The sequence below is a fragment of the Vicia villosa genome, unplaced genomic scaffold (assembly GCF_029867415.1).
Source record: "Vicia villosa cultivar HV-30 ecotype Madison, WI unplaced genomic scaffold, Vvil1.0 ctg.001990F_1_1, whole genome shotgun sequence".
Classification (NCBI taxonomy): Eukaryota; Viridiplantae; Streptophyta; class Magnoliopsida; order Fabales; family Fabaceae; genus Vicia; species Vicia villosa.
The window spans coordinates 267,796-290,213 of NW_026705802.1; the positions used below are offsets into that span (position 1 = coordinate 267,796).

Below are 22,418 nucleotides of genomic sequence, written 5' to 3' on the forward strand. Positions count from 1 at the left end.
ATGGCATCTCATAATCAATATCCTATAGAATAATCTATTCTTATTATTGAAGAGTTATAAGATCTTGAGGAGTTGGAGTAGCTCGAGGTTTCGGAGTTTAGACCTATAATTCATGCCTCTTCATTATTTTCATTTGATTTACATTCAACTTTTTAATCCTTAACTTACTGATATCCCATTCTTCACATTGAACATCAATCCTGACATGCATCTTATTCCATTTTACTTTATGCAACTTTGTTCGAGCTATCTTTTTTGGATTTTCTGGCAGGTGTTTGACCTTCTCCCAAGTATGAGACTTATATCTCTGTTTATCATTTTGTATACCATATATTAAATGGATTTGTATGATAGAGAACCCCCTTTTTAGTGTTAAACATAGGATTTTCTGGGTAGATGGTTCTTTTCCGATGGTTGCATCGGTGGTGGTGACTGCCTTTTATTTTGTTGTTTTTGCAGGAACAAATTCTTCTCCCTTCGTCATTTCCAAAGGCATAGACGAAATTGTCTTCATCTTCTCTTATGAGGGATAGATACATGCCTTCTTGGAAGGAGTGTACGTCTCGTCCTTAGGGGATGATGACCAATTTATTCTAGAGGGTTACTTCGGAGAGGGTAACCCTTCTAGTCTCTTTCCGCCCCCTCGTTGTACTTCTAATTTTAGCCCCTATCATAGACATGGGGGTTCTTTTTCCCCTTTTTAAATTTTTTATAGAGATTATCAGGGTACTTAACATAGCCCCTCTCAATTGTTCCCCAATAGGTGGGGTTTCATTGGGGCTTTTGATATGGTTTACGAGAAGTTGGACATTATCAAGGTCTTATTTTCATTTTTTTATGACTAAACCAACGAAAGGTTGTTGGGTGACCCTGGAAGGACAAGTTGTCCGAGTGAGGGGTCGAGAGGATTCCCTTGGTATGTTGGATTATGACAATGTTCCTCTCTTCCCTTTATCGTGGATGGAGGTCCGGGCGATAGTTACGGACTATGATTGGGCGTTCCTGTCGGTTGTAGAAAGAAGAACCATTCGCTTTCTAGAGCAGTTTGAGGTTATGGATTGTCGAGAAGTGATTAAACTTTGGCGATAGGGTGGCAACCATCTCACTGCTTATATAGGTAGGTGACTTTCTTTTTCTCTTATATGGGATTTTATATATCCTACTTTAACCTACATTTTTGTTTATGTAGATCAAATGTCCAAGACCTACACCTAAGAGCGCATGGAGATATGGGAGATGATTAAGTATGTAAGTTCGAGCGCCACCTATCCGAAGAGCCAACTCGGGGGTCAGACCATTCGAGGGAAAAAGAGCGATCGAGACTTCATTTTGTGCGTTGCAGGGAGCTAAAGCTCAGTAATTGGAGAGAAGTACCCTTCTATTGTTGGTCAGTGATCAGTTCATTTTAATGCACATTCTCCTATGTTTGTTCTTAAGCATTTCTTTGATTTTCTTTATTTACTTTTATGTTTAATAATATTTTTCTAATTTAGTTTATTTTTGGTTTAATTTGATTTTCGCACTTTATTTTCAGCATTAGCAGTCTGCACTAAAATGATCATAACTGGAGCTCCGGGAATCCGATTGAGGCGTTCTAATAATCGCCGGAAAGCTAAGAGAAAGAGCTACAACTTTTGTGTTGGAGTCAAAGTCATATTCTGAGTCAATTATTCCCAGAATTTCGTTTGAAGTTGCAACATTAGTTTTATTTTAGTTTTGGGTCGTTAGTTTTGGGCATGAGTTATGTTTTTGACCCAGTTGGGTTGTAAACCTTTTGATTCTCTCTAGTACCTAGGTCTGGCCGTACTGTTCATGACATTAGACTATTCACGATTTTATTGTTTTGAGAGCTTGAGACGTTGATCATGAAGAACTAAGTCCAAGGGTTGATCTATTGTTCATGTTCCACTGAATCTTTGAGGTTTTATAATTTTAATCCCAATTCTTTTCCCTTTCAATAATCTTCTATATTTGTTGCATGCTTAATTCGATTCATACATAATATTATTGATTTAATTCGATTGGTTTATGTTCCTTGATCTGTTTCGCGATTTAGCGTTGCTTTATCGTTAACTTGCGTATGTCAAATCATGTTTGCTTAATTCATGAGTGCTGAATCCGTTTGCTTTATTCGGATAATAGGAATATAAACCATATAGTACCAATTTCGCTTGTTTATTGTTGTTGTAATCGAATAGGGGATAGAATTCACTTGGGGATTAGTTTTATAATTACCAATGATAAGTGGGGAACCCGAACAGTAGAACAACTTATTTTATAATCACTTTTTCAGAATCACTTATTTTAATCTTTTTTTTTGCGTTAATCAGAAATCAAACCAACCCCTCCAATTCGATTTCAGTTAGTCATAACTAGAGTCCTTGAGAGACGATACTCGAGTTACCGTTACCGTCGTTACTACAGTTTTGCAAATTAACTCGTTTTTGACCCGCGTGCGACAACGGATCAAATTGGCGTCGTTTCCGAGGATTCTTGTCGTTATTAACTGATTTTAGAGTCTTAGGTTTAGTGTTTGTGCGTTTAGGCCATAGGTTCCTCGCGGTTTCGGCCATAACGCCTTTTTGAGTCGAAAAAATGTTTTTTTTTGTTGGAAATTGAGTCTGATCGATAATCTGTTTTTGCCTACTGGGAGCAGAAAAATTGTGCGGTCAATACTCCTTTACCCTTTACTCTAAAAGAGTAAAGGAGTCCGACTTCAAATCGCCAAATTCATCGTTTTTCTATTTTTAAAGAAATTTTTACTGTTTTCATACAGTCGAAAAAATCCAAAAAAATTCCCAAAATTCTTATTTGTCTTAATTAGATTAAATTTAGTGTTTTTATATTTTTATGAATGTATTTTAATCGTTTTTATTCTTTCTATTTGTTTCTGCCTGTTTGGGACATAGTTGGTATTTCTGTGTTTGTTGATAACATGGCTGAACAAAGAACCTTAAGGCAGTTGGCTGCCCCTGATGCGAACTTATGCATTGAGTATCCTGATGTTGATGTACCTTTTGAATTGAAATCTGGTTTAATACATTTGTTGCCTAGGTTTAATGGTTTTGCAGGTGAGGATCCACATAAGCATCTGAATGAATTTGAGGTTATGTGTTGTGCACCTTCTGAACCTTCACTAGAGGATATTGTCAAAGAAATGGCTGCAAATAATCTTCAGTATCAACAACAAATAGATTCTACTCTTCAGACTTTGCAAACACAAATTGGACAACTTGTCACTTTATTGAATGCCATGCAGCAAGCTCACGGATCAAACCAACAACCCTTGGAAGAGCATTCTATTTTTCAAATAAAGTTGCTTTCTGAAACTGTTGATGATACTTGTACTGATTTGCTTGCATCTGATTTTCCATCACTGTCTGATTTTGATGATGTTTACTCATGTTCTGATTGTACTGACACTAATATTTGTGTTGTATGTGCTGAGATTGATGCTGCCTTGCAGGGTAACATATCTACTACAGGTGAAGTTGTTATCGATGAAGTTGTTCATGCAACTGATACTCTTGACATCCCGGCTGCCCCAAGCATTCCTTCCATTGAGCAGCCACATTCCCCTGAGTTGAAACCAATTCCTGAAAATCTTAAATATGCTTATTTAGAGATGATTGGAATGCTGCCGGTTATAATTTCTTCTCACCTTGATTTTGTTCAAGAAAATAAGATTTAGCAGGTTTTGGAGAAGCATAAGAAGGTGATTGGATGGACTTTGACCGAAATTCTCGATATTAGCCCATCTATGATTTTGCATAGGGTCTTAATTGAAGGGGAAGATGAAACAAAAGTAGTGAGACAACCCCTCAATCTTTTGATCTCTGATGTTGTGGAAAAGAAGATCACGTGCCCATTCAACACTTTTACTTATCGAAGATTCTTCTTTGATCCTGGAATAAAAGGCGATGGCACTAATAAAAATTTCAAGTTCAATGGGCATCACTCAAAGCTGCTTCATGAGATCCCCACTTTGGAAGAAGAAAGTGTAGAATATATCTCTTTGGGAAAGGCTGCTTATGTGATCACATATCCTCCCTGACTACTCGGGTGTGTTCTTTCCTTTCTCTCACTCTTATTTTATACTTATGTTCTTTCATTGAGGACAATGTATTTCTTAAGTGTGGGAGAGGGAATCATTTATTTGTTTTGTTTTCTTTCAAAAAAAATTTTGTTTTGTTTTCAGTTCTTAAAAAGAGTATATTTATGAAAGTTTTAGGCTATAGATTAATTTGTGGTTAGTTGTGGAGACTTGGGAAAAGTTCACAAGATCGGTATTGTCTTAACACCGTAAGTCTCCTGCATATGGAAGTTAATTTGAATACTTATTATGACATAGCCTTGAATTATCATTCTCTAATAGCTCTTGAGTAGTTTATCTTTGCAGTCGACACCATCTAACACATGCTCTGCGTAAGGAGGCCGATGAAAATAAGTGAGTGATCTAAGTTTTAAAAAAATAAAGAAATAAAAAAAGGAACGCACCTTCTAAGTTTGGTGACCCTCACCCGATCACTTAACCCAACGGTTGTAAAACCTACAAAAAAAGAGATTTCAAGTCCCGTTGTTAATTGGTTCAGAGGTTTCTGGTACTAAACTTGGTAGGAAGGATTACGGTCCAATCCCCCGCAACTACAATTGGAGAATAAAAGGGGTATACTACTTAGGTACCAGAACCCCATGCAAAAAAGGATCAGAGTCACTAACCGGTAGCCTTACTATGAGTGTGTGGAGATAACGGGCTTAATGTGATTGCGCCAGAATGAAAAAGAGTAAAAAGGAGGATGATTAAGTTAGGTTTTGGCATAATAACATTATTCGAAGTGGTTTGTGTGTTCAGGAGGCTTATGACCGCACAATTGCGGATTTCTGTTCCTACGATATCCTTAGTGTGCAACATTAGTACCTATTGATGCAATCTTAACCGCACAAGAGTTTGTAGCCCAGAATGAGTAAATATTGCTGGGTGTTTCTTTTGAGTTTTAATTTTATTTTGCTCGGAGTGCAAAAGTTCAAGTGTGGGGGAATTTGATCAGTTCATTTTAATGCACATTCTCCTATGTTTGTTCTTAAGCATTTCTTTGATTTTCTTTGTTTACTTTTATGTTTAATAATGTTTTTCTAATTTAGTTTATTTTTGGTTTAATTTGATTTTCGCACTTTATTTTCAGCATTAGCAGTCTGCACTAAAATGATCATAACAGGAGCTCCGGGAATTCGATTGAGGCGTTCTAATAATCGCCGGAAAGCTAAGAGAAAGAGCTACAACTTTTGTGTTTGAGTCAAAGTCAGATCCGGAGTCAGTTATTCCCAGAATTTCGTTTGAAGTTGCAGCATTAGTTTTATTTTAGTTTTGGGTCGTTAGTTTTGGGCCTGGGTTATGTTTTTGACCCAGTTGGGTTGTAAACCTTTTGATTCTCTCTAGTGCCTAGGTCTGGCCGTACTGTTCATGACATTAGACTATTCACGATTTTATTGTTTTGAGAGCTTGAGACGTTGATCATGAAGAACTAAGTCCAAGGGTTGATCTATTGTTCATGTTCCACTGAATCTTTGAGGTTTTATAATTTTAATCCCAATTCTTTTCCCTTTCAATAATCTTCTATATTTGTTGCATGCCTAATTCGATTCATACATAATATTATTGATTTAATTCGATTGGTTTATGTTCCTTGATCTGTTTCGCGATTTAGCGTTGCTTTATCGTTAACTTCCGTATGTCAAATCATGTTTGCTTAATTCATGAGTGCTGAATCCGTTTGCTTTATTCGGATAATAGGAATATAAACCGTATAGTACCAATTTCGCTTGTTTATTGTTGTTGTAATCGAATAGGGGATAGAATTCGCTTGGGGATTAGTTTTATAATTACCAATGATAAGTGGGGAATCCGAACAGTAGAACAACTTATTTTATAATCACTTTTCAGAATCACTTATTTTAATATTTTTTTTGCGTTAATCAGAAATCAAACCAACCCCCCCAATTCGATTTCAGTTAGTCATAACTAGAGTCCTTGAGAGACGATACTCGAGTTACCGTTACCGTCGTTACTACAGTTTTGCAAATTAACTCGTTTTTGACCCGCGTGCGACAGCGGATCAAATTGGCGCCGTTGCCGAGGATTCTTGTCGTTATTAACTGATTTTAGAGTCTTAGGTTTAATGTTTGTGCGTTTAGGCCATAGGTTCCTCGCGGTTTCGGCCATAACGCCTTTTTGAGTCGAAAAAACGTTTTTTTTTTTGGAAATTGAGTCTGATCGATAATCTGTTTTTTCCTACTGGAAGCAGAAAAATTGTGTGGTCAATACTCCTTTACCCTTTACTCTAAAAGAGTAAAGGAGTCCGACTTCAAATCGCCAAATTCATCGTTTTTCTATTTTTAAAGAATTTTTTACTGTTTTCATACAGTCGAAAAAATCCAAAAAAATTCCCAAAATTCTTATTTGTCTTAATTAGATTAAATTTAGTTTTTTTATATTTTTATGAATTTATTTTAATCGCTTTTATTCTTTCTATTTGTTTCTGCCTGTTTGGGACATAGTTGGTATTTCAGTGTTTGTTGATAACATGGCTGAACAAAGAACCTTAAGGCAGTTGGCTGCCCCTGATGCGAACTTATGCATTGAGTATCCTGATGTTGATGTACCTTTTGAATTGAAATCTGGTTTAATACATTTGTTGCCTAGATTTAATGGTTTTGCAGGTGAGGATCCACATAAGCATCTGAATGAATTTGAGGTTATGTGTTGTGCACCTTCTGAACCTTCACTAGAGGATATTGTCAAAGAAATGGCTGCAAATAATCTTCAGTATCAACAACAAATAGATTCTACTCTTCAGACTTTGCAAACACAAATTGGACAACTTGTCACGTTATTGAATGCCATGCAGCAAGCTCACGGATCAAACCAACAACCCTTGGAAGAGCATTCTATTTTTCAAATAAAGTTGCTTTCTGAAACTGTTGATGATACTTGTACTGATTTGCTTGCATCTGATTTTCCATCACTGTCTGATTTTGATGATGTTTACTCATGTTCTGATTGTACTGACACTAATATTTGTGTTGTATGTGCTGAGATTGATGCTGCCTTGCAGGGTAACATATCTACTACAGGTGAAGTTGTTATCGATGAAGTTGTTCATGCAACTGATACTCTTGACATCCCGGCTGCCCCAAGCATTCCTTCCATTGAGCAGCCACATTCCCCTGAGCTGAAACCAATTCCTGAAAATCTTAAATATGCTTATTTAGAGATGATTGGAATGCTGCCGATTATAATTTCTTCTAACCTTGATTTTGTTCAAGAAAATAAGATTTAGCAGGTTTTGGAGAAGCATAAGAAGGTGATTGGGTGGACTTTGACTGAAATTCTCGATATTAGCCCATCTATGATTTTGCATAGGGTCTTAATTGAAGGGGAAGATGAAACAAAAGTAGTGAGACAGCCCCTCAATCTTTTGATCTCTGATGTTGTGGAAAAGAAGATCACGTGCCCATTCAACACTTTTACTTATCAAAAATTCTTCTTTGATCCTGGAATAAAAGGAGATAACACTAATAAAAATTTCAAGTTCAATGGGCATTACCAAAGCTGCTTTATGAGATCCCCACTTTGGAAGAAAAAAGTGTAGAATATATCTCTTTGGGAAAGGCTTCTTATGTGATCACATATCCTCCCTGACTACTCGGGTGTGTTCTTTCCTTTCTCTCACTCTTATTTTATACTTATGTTCTTTCATTGAGGACAATGTATTTCTTAAGTGTGGGAGAGGGAATCATTTATTTGTTTTGTTTTCTTTCAAAAAAAATTGTTTTGTTCTCAGTTCTAAAAAAAGAATAATTTTGAAAGTTTTAGGCTATAGATTAATTTGTGGTTAGTTGTGGAGACTTGGGAAAAGTTCACAAGATCGGTATTGTCTTAACACCGTAAGTCTCCTGCATATGGAAGTTAATTTGAATACTTATTATGACATAGCCTTGAATTATCATTCTCTAATAGCTCTTGAGTAGTTTATCTTTGCAGTCGGCACCATCTCACACATGCTCTATGTAAGGAGGCCGATGAAAATAAGTGAGTGATCTAAGTTTTAAAAAAATAAAAAAATAAAAAAAGGAACGCACCTTCTAAGTTTGGTGACCCTCACCCGGTCACTTAACCCAACGGTTGTAAAACCTACAAAAAAAGAGATTTCAAGTCCCGTTGTTAGTTGGTTCAGAGGTTTCTGGTACTGAACATGGTAGGGAGGATTACGGTCCAATCCCCCGCAACTACAATTGGAGAATAAAAGGGGTATACTACATAGGTACCAGAACCCCATGCAAAAAAGGATCAGAGTCACTAACCGGTAGCCTTACTATGAGTGTGTGGAGATAACGGGCTTAATGTGATTGCGCCAGAATGAAAAAGAGTAAAAAGGAGGATGATTAAGTTAGGTTTTGGCATAATAACATTATTCGAAGTGGTTTGTGTGTTCAGGAGGCTTATGACCGCACAATTGCGGATTTCTGTTCCTACGATATCCTTAGTGTGCAACATTAGTACCTATTGATGCAATCTTAACCGCAGAAGAGTTTGTAGCCCAGAATGAGTAAATATTGCTGGGTGTTTCTTTTGAGTTTTAATTTTATTTTGCTCGGAGTGCAAAAGTTCAAGTGTGGGGGAATTTGATCAGTGCATTTTAATGCACATTCTCCTATGTTTGTTCTTAAGCATTTCTTTGATTTTCTTTGTTTACTTTTATGTTTAATAATGTTTTTCTAATTTAGTTTATTTTTGGTTTAATTTGATTTTCGCACTTTATTTTCAGCATTAGCAGTCTGCACTAAAATGATCATAACTGGAGCTCCGGGAATCCGATTGAGGCGTTCTAATAATCGCCGGAAAGCTAAGAGAAAGAGCTACAACTTTTGTGTTTGAGTCAAAGTCAGATCCGGAGTCAGTTATTTCCAGAATTTCGTTTGAAGTTGCAGCATTAGTTTTATTTTAGTTTTGGGTCGTTAGTTTTGGGCCTGGGTTATGTTTTTGACCTAGTTGGGTTGTAAACCTTTTGATTCTCTCTAGTGCCTAGGTCTGGCCGTACTGTTCATGACATTAGACTATTCACGATTTTATTGTTTTGAGAGCTTGAGACGTTGATCATGAAGAACTAAGTCCAAGGGTTGATCTATTGTTCATGTTCCACTGAATCTTTGAGGTTTTATAATTTTAATCCCAATTCTTTTCCCTTTCAATAATCTTCTATATGTGTTGCATACTTAATTCGATTCATACATAATATTATTGATTTAATTCGATTGGTTTATGTTCCTTGATCTGTTTCGCGATTTAGCGTTACTTTATCGTTAACTTGCGTATGTCAAATCATGTTTGCTTAATTCATGAGTGCTGAATCCGTTTGCTTTATTCGGATAATAGGAATATAAACCGTATAGTACCAATTTCGCTTGTTTATTGTTGCTGTAATCGAATAAAGGATAGAATTCGCTTGGGGATTAGTTTTATAATTCCCAATGATAAGTGGGGAACCCGAACAGTAGAACAACTTATTTTATAATCACTTTTCAGAATCACTTATTTGCTCTTTTTGTTAAATAGAACCTTAAACCAAACCCCCCATTAATTGTTACTGTTAGTTAATATAATACAAGAATCCTTGTGAGAACGATATTCGAGTTGTCGTTACCGCTAAACTTCTGTTTTACAAAATACTCGTTTTTGATCTGTGCACGACAGCGGATCAGTCAGGTGGAAAAGTCTGCTAGGGACATGAGTCTTACGCCCTAGTGGAATGATGTCAACCCCGACCTTCTTCACTCCAGAAGCTCGCACCTCCTATTTTCCAAGGAGTTCCCTTATGAATATTGGGCTCTTAGTTCACAGTCACCCTCAACTATAATGAATATGAAATATGCCCTTCTGCTAAGTGTGCTGATGCTTCAAGACATCGAACGAGGGAGGTGCAACAAGGATGCGAGTGACCTGGAGGCAAGGCTCCAGGAGCAAACGAAGGCCTATAATGAAATTCTACTATTGCTTCAGTCACTCTAACAAGACGAGGATAAGTGGGGGAAGAAGCTGGAAGATGTCCAGGCCAAAGCTATGGAGGTCTCTGCAAAGAAAAAATCTACGCATGACTCTTTGGATGAGGTTCTCCTCCATAAAAAATATTTGGAAAAGGAGGTATGTAATTTGACCGATGAATTGGGGTCAGTCTCTAGGAGATCCATCAAGAGGGATAAGGAGCAAGTCCTCTTCTTGTACCCTACTCTAGACTTGAGTCTTTTGTACCTTTTTAAAGTCGTGAGAGGCGGGGTCATGGTGGATGAAGAGGAGATGTCCCCTTCTGAACCTGAACACTTCCCATCTTAGGTGGAGGGCGTGGTCTGTGAGGATGGCAATCCTGGAAGTTCACAGCCAGAGCTTGCTGTTAAGGAGGGATTCCTTGAATAATAATGTTCGCCATATGTGGATTTTTGTTATTTTGTTGTAATTCTTATTTGACCCCTTTTAGGGCTTTTGTAACTGTTTGGAACAACGGCGGCCCTAATGGGGTGTCTTTATGTTATCTATTTTTAGTATTTGATTGTTCTTTAGTTTTCCTTTATAGACGTCTTATCATCATGGTCGCCCTTTTTAGACGGTAGAGATCCACCATTGGAGGATCCAACAAATGTAATTGCCTCTATGAGGGCAAATATCCCTCCTTGAGGGATCCAGCAAATACAATTTCCACAAAAGGCAGAAAGGATCCACCCTTGGGGAATCCAGCAAATACAATTTCTACTATGGGCGGCAAGGATCCACCCTTATGGGATCCAACAAATACAATTGTCATTATGACGACAAGGATACACCCTTAGGGATCTAGTAAATACAATTGCCAATATGGACGACAAAGACCCACTCTTGGGGGATCTAGTAAATACAATTTCCATCATGTGCAACAATGATCCATATTTAGGGGGGCCAACAAATACAATTTCCATTATGGCAGCAAGGATCTACCCTCGGAAGATCCAAAAAATACAATTGCTATTATGGACGGAAATGATCCACCCTTGGGGGATCCAACAAATAAAATTGTTCTTCACGGAGTTAAATTTTCTGCATGGATATGGGATAACGACATAATCATAGATAAACTAGGAACGAGACATCTCGTTAAAAACCCTCACCTCTAGTCGACGGAGAGGGAAAAAATTCATCTTTCCAAATAAATTGTTCTTGCAACCGACATATTATTAATACTTGGGCGTGAAAAATGCCAACTAAGTAAATAACAAAAGATAAAATAACTAATAGGAATAACTAACGAAAAACAAGACGATTTATATTGAGTGCTCCTAAATAGGAGGAATCTCCTCTCCCTTTCAGGCTTCCTAGCGCTGTGGGGATGGATGAGGAATCTCTTTGCCTTTTCCTGCCTCATAGAGCGGTGTTATCCCTAGGTTGGCCTTTTTTTGCCTCATGCCTGGGGGCATGCTCCCTTTAATTTAAGGCTTTCTGAGTAGCACTTTTTGACGATCTCTTGGTCTCCATGTACGATGCCCTCACGCCTATTAGGGACGAGTATTTCACACACAGATACAAAGTAAATAAAGTGGCTCTCAAACGGTTAAAGGCTGGTCACCCAATGATTATATTATATGAAGATGGGGCATCAATGACTAAGTGTTTACCCTTTATTTGCTTGGCATGGTATTATCCTCCAAACGTAATCTTGAGGGTGAGGTAGCCTTTCACCGGTACCTGTTCTCCTGAGAATTTTACCAATGATCCTTTGAATGGCTTCAGTTCCTCAAGATATAGGCGCAGTGTTTCGAAGGCATCCTAGTACAATATATCCCCAGAGCGTATCTCCCAATCTTTGAACTTGACGGTGATGACCACGGGATCATCGTGATGAGGAGGAATGTCGAGTACATGTTCTTCTGAAAACAAGATCACGGCCTCTAGCATTTTCGTACATGCTATCTCTGGAAGGTTGTCCATACTTAGGACTTTTTGGTATATCTCTTGCAAGAGGAGTTAGTCTCGCCGCCCCTAACGAATCCTACGACAATGGTATTGAGAGTATAACGCATTGTCTCCTCACCAATTTTCCTGGGTGTTTCCTTAGACATGCCCAACCCCAGGCTTCTCATTTTTTCTCGTTCAATGGGTTGCATCATTTCACTTAGTTGGAAGGGATGCCTTTTATGTACTTCTTGAGGTAGCCATCCTGTATCAATTTTTCCATTTCCTTCTTTAACTGGTAAAATTCTTTGGTATAATGCCCTTTGACTTTATGGAATTTACCCTATCTTTCTGGTTCAGATTCCATTACCTCAAAACTAGGGGCCGGCGGTGTCGGAATGTTGTGTAGGCGGAGCACCTCGCGCCAGATCTATTTTCGGTGGGTGTTCAAAGGTGTTAAACTTTTCGTAGCTTTTCCCGCCCTCTTGAACATGGATTTATCTTTTATGAGCAAGGTGTAGCTATTCTTCCTTAAGGAGTGAGAGCTTTCAGCTCTGGCACCACGCTCATTGGTTTTGTGGGCCTTCTTTTTGGTGTGGCTCTCCTCGCCTTTGATGTAGCATTTTGCTCTGGCGACTACTTCGGTGAGCGAGAGCGTAAGCTTCTGGGTGAGGGATTCATTAAAGGACCTCGCCTTCAGTCTATTTTGGAACGCTCCTATGAACATTTATTGGTTATGAGGGATTACCTTGATGATGGCTTTATTGAAGCGTGTGAGTTAGTCCCTCAATAATTCTGATGCACCCTGACGGATGTTGAACAGATTGGTGGTGGAAATCTTCTTGTGGCGACTGGAGGCGAACTGGTGTACCATCTTCTTTACAAATTTCTGGTAGGTGTTGATCAAGGCCCGCGGGATGCCTATGTACCATCAGAGGGCGTCCTCCTTGAGGGTACCTGACAACAACTTACACTTCAGGGAGTTTGGTGCTCCTATGATGGAGATTTTAGTGTTGACGGAGGTGATGTGCTTGTAGAGGTCGACGGGCCTTTCAAACTTTCCCAAGGATGAAGGCTTGAAACCTTCAGGAACAGGGAACACCCATATTTCGTCCGAGAGGGTATGAGGATCTAGCGGGTCCATCTCTTCCATTGTCTGATGTTTAGGACATCATCTTCCAATGTTCCATTGTGGCATCCTAACTTGTACATGGTGGCTCGCATCTCCTTATGACTTTAACTTCTCCTATAGCGTTGTTATCGTCAGGAGTAAGGGATATAGCTCTTATATTCACCATGTCTAGTAATGGCTAAAAGTTGGAGGCAAGGGTATGGCAGGAAAGGTGACAATTATTAAATAAAGGTGTGGCCCAAGTTAGTTTTACTGGGCCCCACAATGGGTGCCACTGTGCCATCCAAAAAAATACATGTGTGTGTGTTCCCCTTACAAGAGCAGAGAGACTTGGAGGCCTTAGTAGGTATATTACACGTTTTTGGTGAGGGATAGCCCATAACGACGAGTAACCTTATATGGAGTTTTTTTAGGCTATTTTAAGGACCAGCTCACGTGAGTTTAAAGGTCTTGTTGTTGGCCGACACTTCTAGGTCGTAGAAGGACATCATAATGATGTTTCTAGGGTTACTCAGAGCGGATCACTCTCTGGGTGGTGTTTGAATGGGTGTGAGTAAGTAAGTGTTAGTTGAGAGTGGTCTCCTATCCCTTTGGGGGATATGGTATTTATAGGAATTTTTCTCGAATTAGGGTTTTTGGCCCTTTTGACGTGGTCTTAATCATTCCTTTTATTGAGGAGATCATGGTCCGAATATATTTCCGAAGTTAACAAAGACTCACTCTTACTTAACCGCCACATCGGGCAGACAGTATTGGCGGCCATGTTGGATTTCGTCTGGGCGAACTATTTGATAGGCGATGGGCGCCGTAATCTTGAACTTTTGTTAAATATGACACTCTAAACTCTAACTTTATAATAGTCATATCTATCACCTTTGAACGGTGAAGATTTTTTATGGAATGTTTCAATTTAAAAGAATTGTTTGAAGTCATCATTCTTCTTAAGACTATTAGTATTTAAACAAGAGTTAGACTCTGAAATCATTAGTTGACTAAATGGCTTCAAACACAAGAGAGGAGTTAATTATGATATTAAAAGAAATCCATCTTTATTAAATAAAAATGTTTTTTAAAGGTTTTTAATAAGAAGTTACATGAAGAAGATGACAACTACAAACAATACGAGACTATAATTGTGTGATCTTTCTATCCATTTCCCTTTTAAAAAATATGTAAAAGATCAAGTATGTTTTAGTGTAAATCTTAATGGGAAATTCTTAGAGATTGTAGAAGGCCAGATGGTTTAGGACGAATCGTAATAAGTCTCTAGTGTGATCTATCTACCCATTTATATTTTATTTATGTTAACTATTTTTATCCCGCGGCTTATTTCTATGTCTCTTCTCTTTTCTATTATTTTCCTGCTTTATCTTTATTTTTTTCTATCTTCTAACATAACTCTTTTTCAAAGCATTTTTATAAATCAATTTTTGAAAATTTAAATACCACAATTCATCCATTCTATCGTCACTTATGTTTGGAGCCATTTGATTAACAAATCTAACCTCATATGTCTAAGTTCCTCATATTCCTTTATTTCCATAACAATATGATCAAAGTTAGACTTCAAAGTCCTTTAGTACATTATCTATGTTCTCCATTGCAATGACTATTGCTCCACATGACTTCATTTGGTTTATGAGTTCACAAATTTGTAAAGAATGAGAAATTGAGTCTTATCTCCTCAATGCTGGCAACTTCACTTTCTTTAGTTTGTCATCACCTTATTTGTTTTCTGGAGAGAGTATTGTGTAGTTTTTGCTGATTCTTCTTCTATGATCGTTTCAAAATTGTTTGAGTCAATGCATTGATGAATCAAGAACAAATATTTTACAACCTTCTTCTTCTGCTCGTGATGGAGAGCTCTTTACACTTCATTTTCATTTTCATCTAATACAAGAACACCGTCATTCACAGATTCAAACACATCTTAAAATTTGAATATACTCTTCATTTACACACACTAACGATTATAATTCTCTCATTTGAATGTTAGATGATTTGTTGGAAATTTAATACTTCAACTCATATTTGCCATGAATGTTAATTTCATATTGAAGAATAGAACCAAACTCTGTTATACCTGCTTGTTGGAACAATTGTTGATATAATGATAAGATAAGCAAACAAATTTGGAAAGGAAGGGAGTGAATGATGAAAGTTAGAATGAAAAGTAAGAATGGTTAACACTTAATAGGAATCAAGAGTATATTAATGATTGGAATCAGTACAATCATTAAAGTGAATTAATTACTTATTGGTTAAGTTTTCTCAACAAGCTAGTAATAACCATAACTAACTTATAACCAAACTAACTAACACAACAATTTACTTATATAACAAATAACCGACACATATACAACCAACACATACACAAATACAATGAATTTCAAAATTTTGAACACTTTTGATATACCAAGGGGTTAGACCATCATCAATGTCTTGTTAGATTTGGACTCCAAAATCACGATGTTTCAAATTTCTTCAAAAACCTTGATGTTTTTGAAGATGTGGGTCGTCGAAAATGTCTTATAATAAATTTTGAAGGCAATGTCTATATTTTAAAATTCTTTTTTAGGAATATCTGTAGAAACTTGTCACTAGTACAAAAATGTTAATTTACACCCGTTTTTTATTAAATTTACACCCATTATTTTTAATAAAAATCGGGTGTATATCCACAGGGTGAGAAATGTCTAACGCATTTACACCCGTTTAAAACGAGTGTAAAACGGGTGTAAATACGTTCGTAATTACTCCCTATTTTAAGAATATTGGGTGTAAATATGTTCTACGTTACACCCTATTTTAACAAAAATCAGGTGTAATTGGGCGTAATTACGTTTTTAATTACACCCTATTTTAATAAAAATCGGGTGTAATTACGTTTTTAATTACACCTTGTTTTAATAAAAATCGGGTGTAATTGGGCGTAATTACGTTTTTAATTACACCCTGTTTTAATAAAAATCGGGTGTAATTAGGCGTAACTACGTTTTAATTACACCCTATTTTAATAAAATTCAGGTGTAATTGGACGTAATTACGTTTTAATTACACCCTGTTTTAATTAAAATCGGGTGTAGATACCTTCTTAATTACACTCTATTTTAATAAAAATCGGGTGTAAATACGTCATTTATAAATGAACAATTATATTATATTTAAATCTATTTACACCCTATTTCATATACACCATTTAGTTATATTTCATTTTCAGTCATAATATTGCAAATACTATAAAATCATACACATAAAAATCATATTTTAACCAAGTCAAAATATTTTTAATATTAACCAAAAAGTATACAAAATCATGTGCATTCATAATATTTCAAGTACTATAAAATCATACACATAAAAATTATATTTTAACCAAGTCATAACACTTTCTTCATATATAATTTTACGCCATACTTGACGGTTAGCTTCGGTGTTCTCTAGTCCAATTGAATCCAACCGCTTTCCACATGTAGCATTGGATTCATCCATGGCCAAAATACCACGCCCTGGAGAAGCAATTGCTTTCCACAATTCGATCCGGAGGAAGACCTTCTACATTCGTGTACACCGACTTCATCTTCTCAAGCAAAGTCTACAAAATTATTCATTATATAGCAATTCAGAGCCACACAACAAACCTCTAATTTCTTAAAAAATGTTAAAAAATGTTTTCTACATTGTGTGAATATGCAACTTCCAAAGTATCCTCGACGGTTTTATACCAGACCTTGATAGTGCAGTCTGGATTATTATATTGACAAAAATTAGAAAAGGAAAACATTGATATCGAAAATGAATAGAAAAGGTCAATCTAAAGACATGCTTGCGGTCACAGACATTCCCCCCACACATCACAATAGTGATGAGTTTTACACATGATGTACACAGCTTTTTGTTCCCGTTTGTTTCTCTTAACCATCATTTTTATCAAGTTACCTTTGCATTAAAAAAGAAGTAATTAATAGTGTAGATATTTTTAATAGTTAATTACTAAAAAGTAGGTGCCAGAAAAAATGCACTTAATTGATACACACAATACCATATATAACCTAACTATTAATATTCACTGAAGATACTGACTAAATTTATTTTTATTCGTGTATTGGTTAATACTATTTGAGTTTGATTCAGTCTCGCATCTTGTGGATTCACCTACATAGACATTGCCTAGTGCCTTGGACTGTAGTCACTCGGCCCCTACAGATCACTTATATTTATGTAGTATAAATTATACACCATTAAACCTACAGCTAAGATTATTAGATATTTGGTTGGAGAGGCCAGAGAAGGCAAATAAGTAAAATTGAACTACCTCATTAACATTTGATTCCTTGGAATTCGTACGTGATCAAAACTTAGAACTCCGTTATCCATGTTGTTATATGCTGCATTTCTAAATTTCAGAAAACTGTTGGTTGGAGAGTCATCTGATAAAGCCAGCTTCTTCTTCACTATCTGGCTCACTTTTTCCACTGTCTGTGGTTTAGCCTGAACAAAGCATTCAGCATAAGCAGAAAATGGAAGATACACTCCCCAAAACGCATAGTTATGTGGAGTGGAGGAGGGAAACCATTCAGAAACAATAGAAAAATACTGGAAACAACTGATGTCTTAACATAATATCAGTCAAACTGTCTAGATATACAGACTTCAACATCTATATGAACTACTAAGCTACATAAATGCAGTTATACTAGTATTCAACTGTTAGCATAAAACATTGACTTATAAAGTATGACAAAATTTCAGAAAACTGTTGGTTTATGAATTCAGAACATTCTCTAATGCAACACAGTTCATAGCGTACTATAGAATTGTGCATTTTCCGCGACTTCTAAATGTAAGACTATGCAACACAGTTTTAAACAATCTAACATGCAAGCACAAGGTAAAATATGTAAAGCAGTGTTATAGTAGTGACATACAGCACAGGTAACTGTAAGGCGAATTGGGCGTGACTGTGAGCTAAAAGACATATTCCATCTCCCATAGCTTGAAGTAACAGCCTGTTCAACATATGCATTCAAATGAACTTCATTAGAAAATTAATACAAAATATTCAAAAAACAACAAAATACTAATGTCCCTACTGTTTAGTAAAAGAAAAACCATGAACCAATACTGAAGAATGAGCACAGCATTGGCCTGATGTGCAAGCAAATTCTGGTCCAAAATTATTCAATTATAAACCTTCATCAACACTCGTGAGAATTATCAACTGATCCTGAATACACGATCTTAATTATCGACAAATACACTAGTAACTAACCTCAAAGAATAAAATTCAGGCATTCTATATTACAAAACTATAATTTCCGACAAATTGAAAGCGACATTTGAATCTTAAGAAAAACACCACATAAACTCAGCACATGTAAGAGATCGAATTCAATACTAGAAGTGAAAAGAAAAAGAAAAAACAGAGTTAAATTTATCCAATAGAGTTTGTTTAAATTTAATACATGCCAAAGCTTTGCATCTACTACAAGAATAAAGAGCTTACATGAATAAGGTTGCGCGTATCTTGTATCTAGTCCTCAGAAAAAGTTTAACTCGATGTATGATACAGCAGAAGTTCCTCGTGGGAATACAGCAGAAGTTCCTCGACAATACCAATGGCCATGATAATGTTCGAAAAAAGGATCTCTGGCTCTTTGAATATAACCTAAGATCAAGTAAATTTTGTTATTAATACCAATACGATTTCAACTCTTCACAAGTATTACCAACCTGAAAATACTTATTGAGCCTCATTCGTTCCAAAGCTTCTACCACATTTTTTCTATCAAGACTTGAAACAACAGCACAGGGGATGCGAGCATTATAAACTGCTTCCAACCAGTCTTCCAGACCCTCCATTGGTTTTTCAAGCTAGACAAAATGATATGCAATATATATCAAGATTATGCCATTACAACACTATATAATAGACACCAAAACAAATCAAGGAAACACCTTACTTTCAGAATATTATCATAAAATATTTGAGTAAATCTCAACTTCAGTCTATCCAGCTCATTTTCTTCTTTGTCAGAGAGAAAATGTCAAGAAAAAGTCAACTAACCCTATTTAGTACATGATCAACACCTGTACAACACATTAACCTTTCAATTTCACTAGCTTTTTTTTTCTTCGTTACATTCTTTTAGTTGCCTGTTACAAAGTGTTTCTGGTTCCCTATTACAACTAGCTCCCTACTTTTGACAAACTAAAAACTTGTCATTCAAGTGGTTTCCCTATTACAACTCCCTACTTTTGACAAACTAAAAACTTGTCAGTCAAGTAATATTGATTAGGATCTTTGGAATAAAATAAAACTCATAAATATATAAGAGTAATGTCAAATTAAAGTTAGAATCTACTCAGCTAATAAAGAGATAGTTGAAATCTTCGGAAAATAGATAACCATCAAATTGATATCACAAACCCAAACAAATTTAGCTTGTGTTTTTGGATTTAACACCAGTGTGTAAGCTTGTGTTAAACTAATAAATATTACTTCTCTGTTTTTAGGTGTCTATATATTTCACTAAACAATTTTCAAACATGCACTTTGTCGGCTTTTAGATTAAAAAATTATATGAGAACATTTTCTTTCATGAACATTATGAGACAATTGCAAAAAGTTTAATGTTGCACAATGATTGCTACAACTATACAGATAAGGTTATGGTTGCCAAAGTTAAAGTTAATCTTAACATCATTAAACCTATCAAAGAAGGATTATACATTGGGAATTCAGCCAATGGAGTCAAACTTCCAACGTTTTGCTTTAGTTGCGGGTTGATTGGACACAGTGAAGAATTTTACAATGGAACTAAGGGCATTAAGGGATTCTCATAGTTCAATCTACTACTCACATGGCTACGTTCAAACTAGTATAGCAGGCGCTACTTCTTTAACAGAGACGGTAAGATTGCACAAGATAAGAAACAACAACAGAGTATTTTTCACTGTAAACACAAACACAAAACACAAAATCGGAAAATGAAAATGACATCAACGACATTTATGCATGAGGAGACTGAGTTCTTTATACCTTCTCTTCACTTATGTTTGACCGAGCGTGATTGTTTTGCCAGAAAAATTATAAATAAACAATCAACAATGTTGGAAAACTGTATAACTAGCATTGAGTTTGACACGTGAGAGAACCATAGAGTGTGGATGGAGAGATACATGAATGAAAAATGGAGAAAAAATGCAAAACCTCTAAAAGATATCAATATGACATACCTTTTCTCCCTGTTCAGCTCCATAGCCACTATATCCTTCCAATGTTGACAATGCAAGTGATTTCTGAATAATTGAAAGTTACCATCTACTGGTATTGTTCTAGAGGTTATTATAAGAAAATCACTGCAAAATCACAATCGAGTTTTCAAATTAGCTGATAAATGAAATTGAACTTGGATTTTTCCATTCTAGAACATGAAAATGAGAAGAAAAAAACATTGAAATATACTCAGAATTTTGATATTTTTAAGATGAGTAAGTTCTCTTGGGATAGGTCCTGTGAGCTTACTGTGGTTTAAGCGTCTAAAAAACACGATCAATGCAAAAAGTTGAACAATACACACCCAGATTCACACATAATTAAACTCATGTATAAATTTTTGTTGAATCAATCACCATACATGAACATAAAGAGACATACCTAAAATGAAGACCACAACCGAACCCTAATTCTGTACCCTTCAGTGAAAGAGAAAAGCACCACGGCCGAACACTAAATCATTTTGTAGATGAAGTTTCACCGCCGGAATAATTACCGTGCTGCCGGAAGAAAAACAATTATCGTGCAAGAACTGACTTCGACATCATCCTCTTCCGATAACAGTGAAATCAACATCAATGGTGAGAGAATCCTCTTCCGATAGCCGTCGGAAATGGAGACGGTGATAAAAAATTTGAGAATTTTGCAGATGAATTGTTAGGCGAGAGAGGTGAGAAATCGCAGTTTAGGGTTTAATGGGGTGAGAGTGTTTTTTATGAGAGGAGAACACTGAGTGAATGTTGTGAAATGAGTTACGGAGATCTGGGTTTCGATGAATCTGGGAATGAACAATTTCAATTATGGTAATGAAAATTTTCAATTCAATGTAGTAATTTTTTAATATGTTTAGATTATTTTATTCAGCTAATAAAAAAATTACACCCGTTTTTAGTTTAACGGGAGTAATTGAGATTTAATTATGTTAATATTTTTAATTTAAACCTGTTTTCAAAAAATTGGGTGTATATAGTCACCTAATAATATTTAAAATGATATGATATTTACAAAATTGCCATCGCTTTTTTTATTTACACCCGTTTTTAATATATCGGGTGTAAATTTTAAAATTATATTGCTCTTTTTACACTAGTGTGTATTGAACTTTCAGATAGTTGTGACATTAAAAATTATTTATTTCAAAATATTATAAAATTTATATTTAAAAAAAAATAAAAAATAGAATAATACAGAAATAAAATCTTAAATTTATTTTGTTATATTTTTTAAACATTAAATATGAGATGTGTTATGTGATATTGTAGGTGTTTATCTTAATATTTCTCTTATTTCTCATCTTTTAAATTTCTCTCATTTAAAATATACATACAAAAGTTAAAGGCACTATATTTGACTTCAAGTAGGAAAATATTTTTCGTTTCATATCATTATTGTGTATAAATATTGATAAAAAATTGACTTTCTGACCCCAACAACATCAAGAGACAAAACTGAAGCCTCTAGTGAAATAGTAGTAAAATAATCATTAATAACAATTTCTTTTATAAATTATATCATTATTGTACTCCTAATGATATAATATATGTATGAAAATGAGTCACTCAACATTTGGCATATGAAATAAACACATTACTTTCATAACAAAATTGATGAGTTCATCATTGAGAGGTACAAGCTGTATTATGTATCATGTTTGGCATCTTTTTTTGGTATCTTTGTTTGTATATGCAACTAGCCTAGCCAAACAAAACTTGTATAATTTATATTTTACTCATGTAGTGATGTTAGTTAGTTTTATATCATATTATCTTTTAAAAAGTGGTTAACCACCTCTACCCAAAGCCAGCATAATCTATCAAGCTATCTTTCAAACACTCTCTCCACGTCTCTTTATATCTCTCTATCAACAAAACCACCTTTTTCATTTTCCAAAAGTCTCACCCATCATAGCATATCCTTTTCTCACACCCATTTCTCCACTTTTTGGACCACATCACAATTCACAACCTTGCTTATTATTATTATTATTATTACTTTTTTAATAATTCAAATTTTTATTTATGAAATTCCTTTCT

At 35.6% G+C, this 22,418-nt stretch overlaps 1 protein-coding gene across 3 annotated transcripts; it reads right to left on the minus strand.

Annotated features, from left to right (window-relative positions):
* Nucleotides 1-17,528: 17,528 nt before the first annotated feature.
* LOC131637412 (uncharacterized) lies at nt 17,529-21,191 on the minus strand. 3 transcript variants are annotated; one of them, XM_058907999.1, is made up of 6 exons: nt 20,767-21,191; nt 20,346-20,468; nt 18,882-18,980; nt 18,613-18,774; nt 18,035-18,115; nt 17,529-17,597 (listed from the first exon to the last, which is right to left on the minus strand). In XM_058907999.1, exons 2-6 carry the CDS (start codon nt 20,366-20,368, stop codon nt 17,570-17,572), a joined length of 393 nt encoding a protein of 130 aa, XP_058763982.1. In that variant the 5' UTR covers nt 20,369-20,468; nt 20,767-21,191; the 3' UTR covers nt 17,529-17,569. The 3 variants fall into 3 exon arrangements, 2 of the variants coding, with proteins under 2 accessions (XP_058763982.1, XP_058763981.1); XR_009294332.1 differs by lacking the exon at nt 17,529-17,597 and having other exon boundaries at nt 17,612-18,115; nt 18,840-18,980; XM_058907998.1 differs by lacking the exon at nt 17,529-17,597 and having other exon boundaries at nt 17,612-18,115.
* Nucleotides 21,192-22,418: the final 1,227 nt, after the last annotated feature.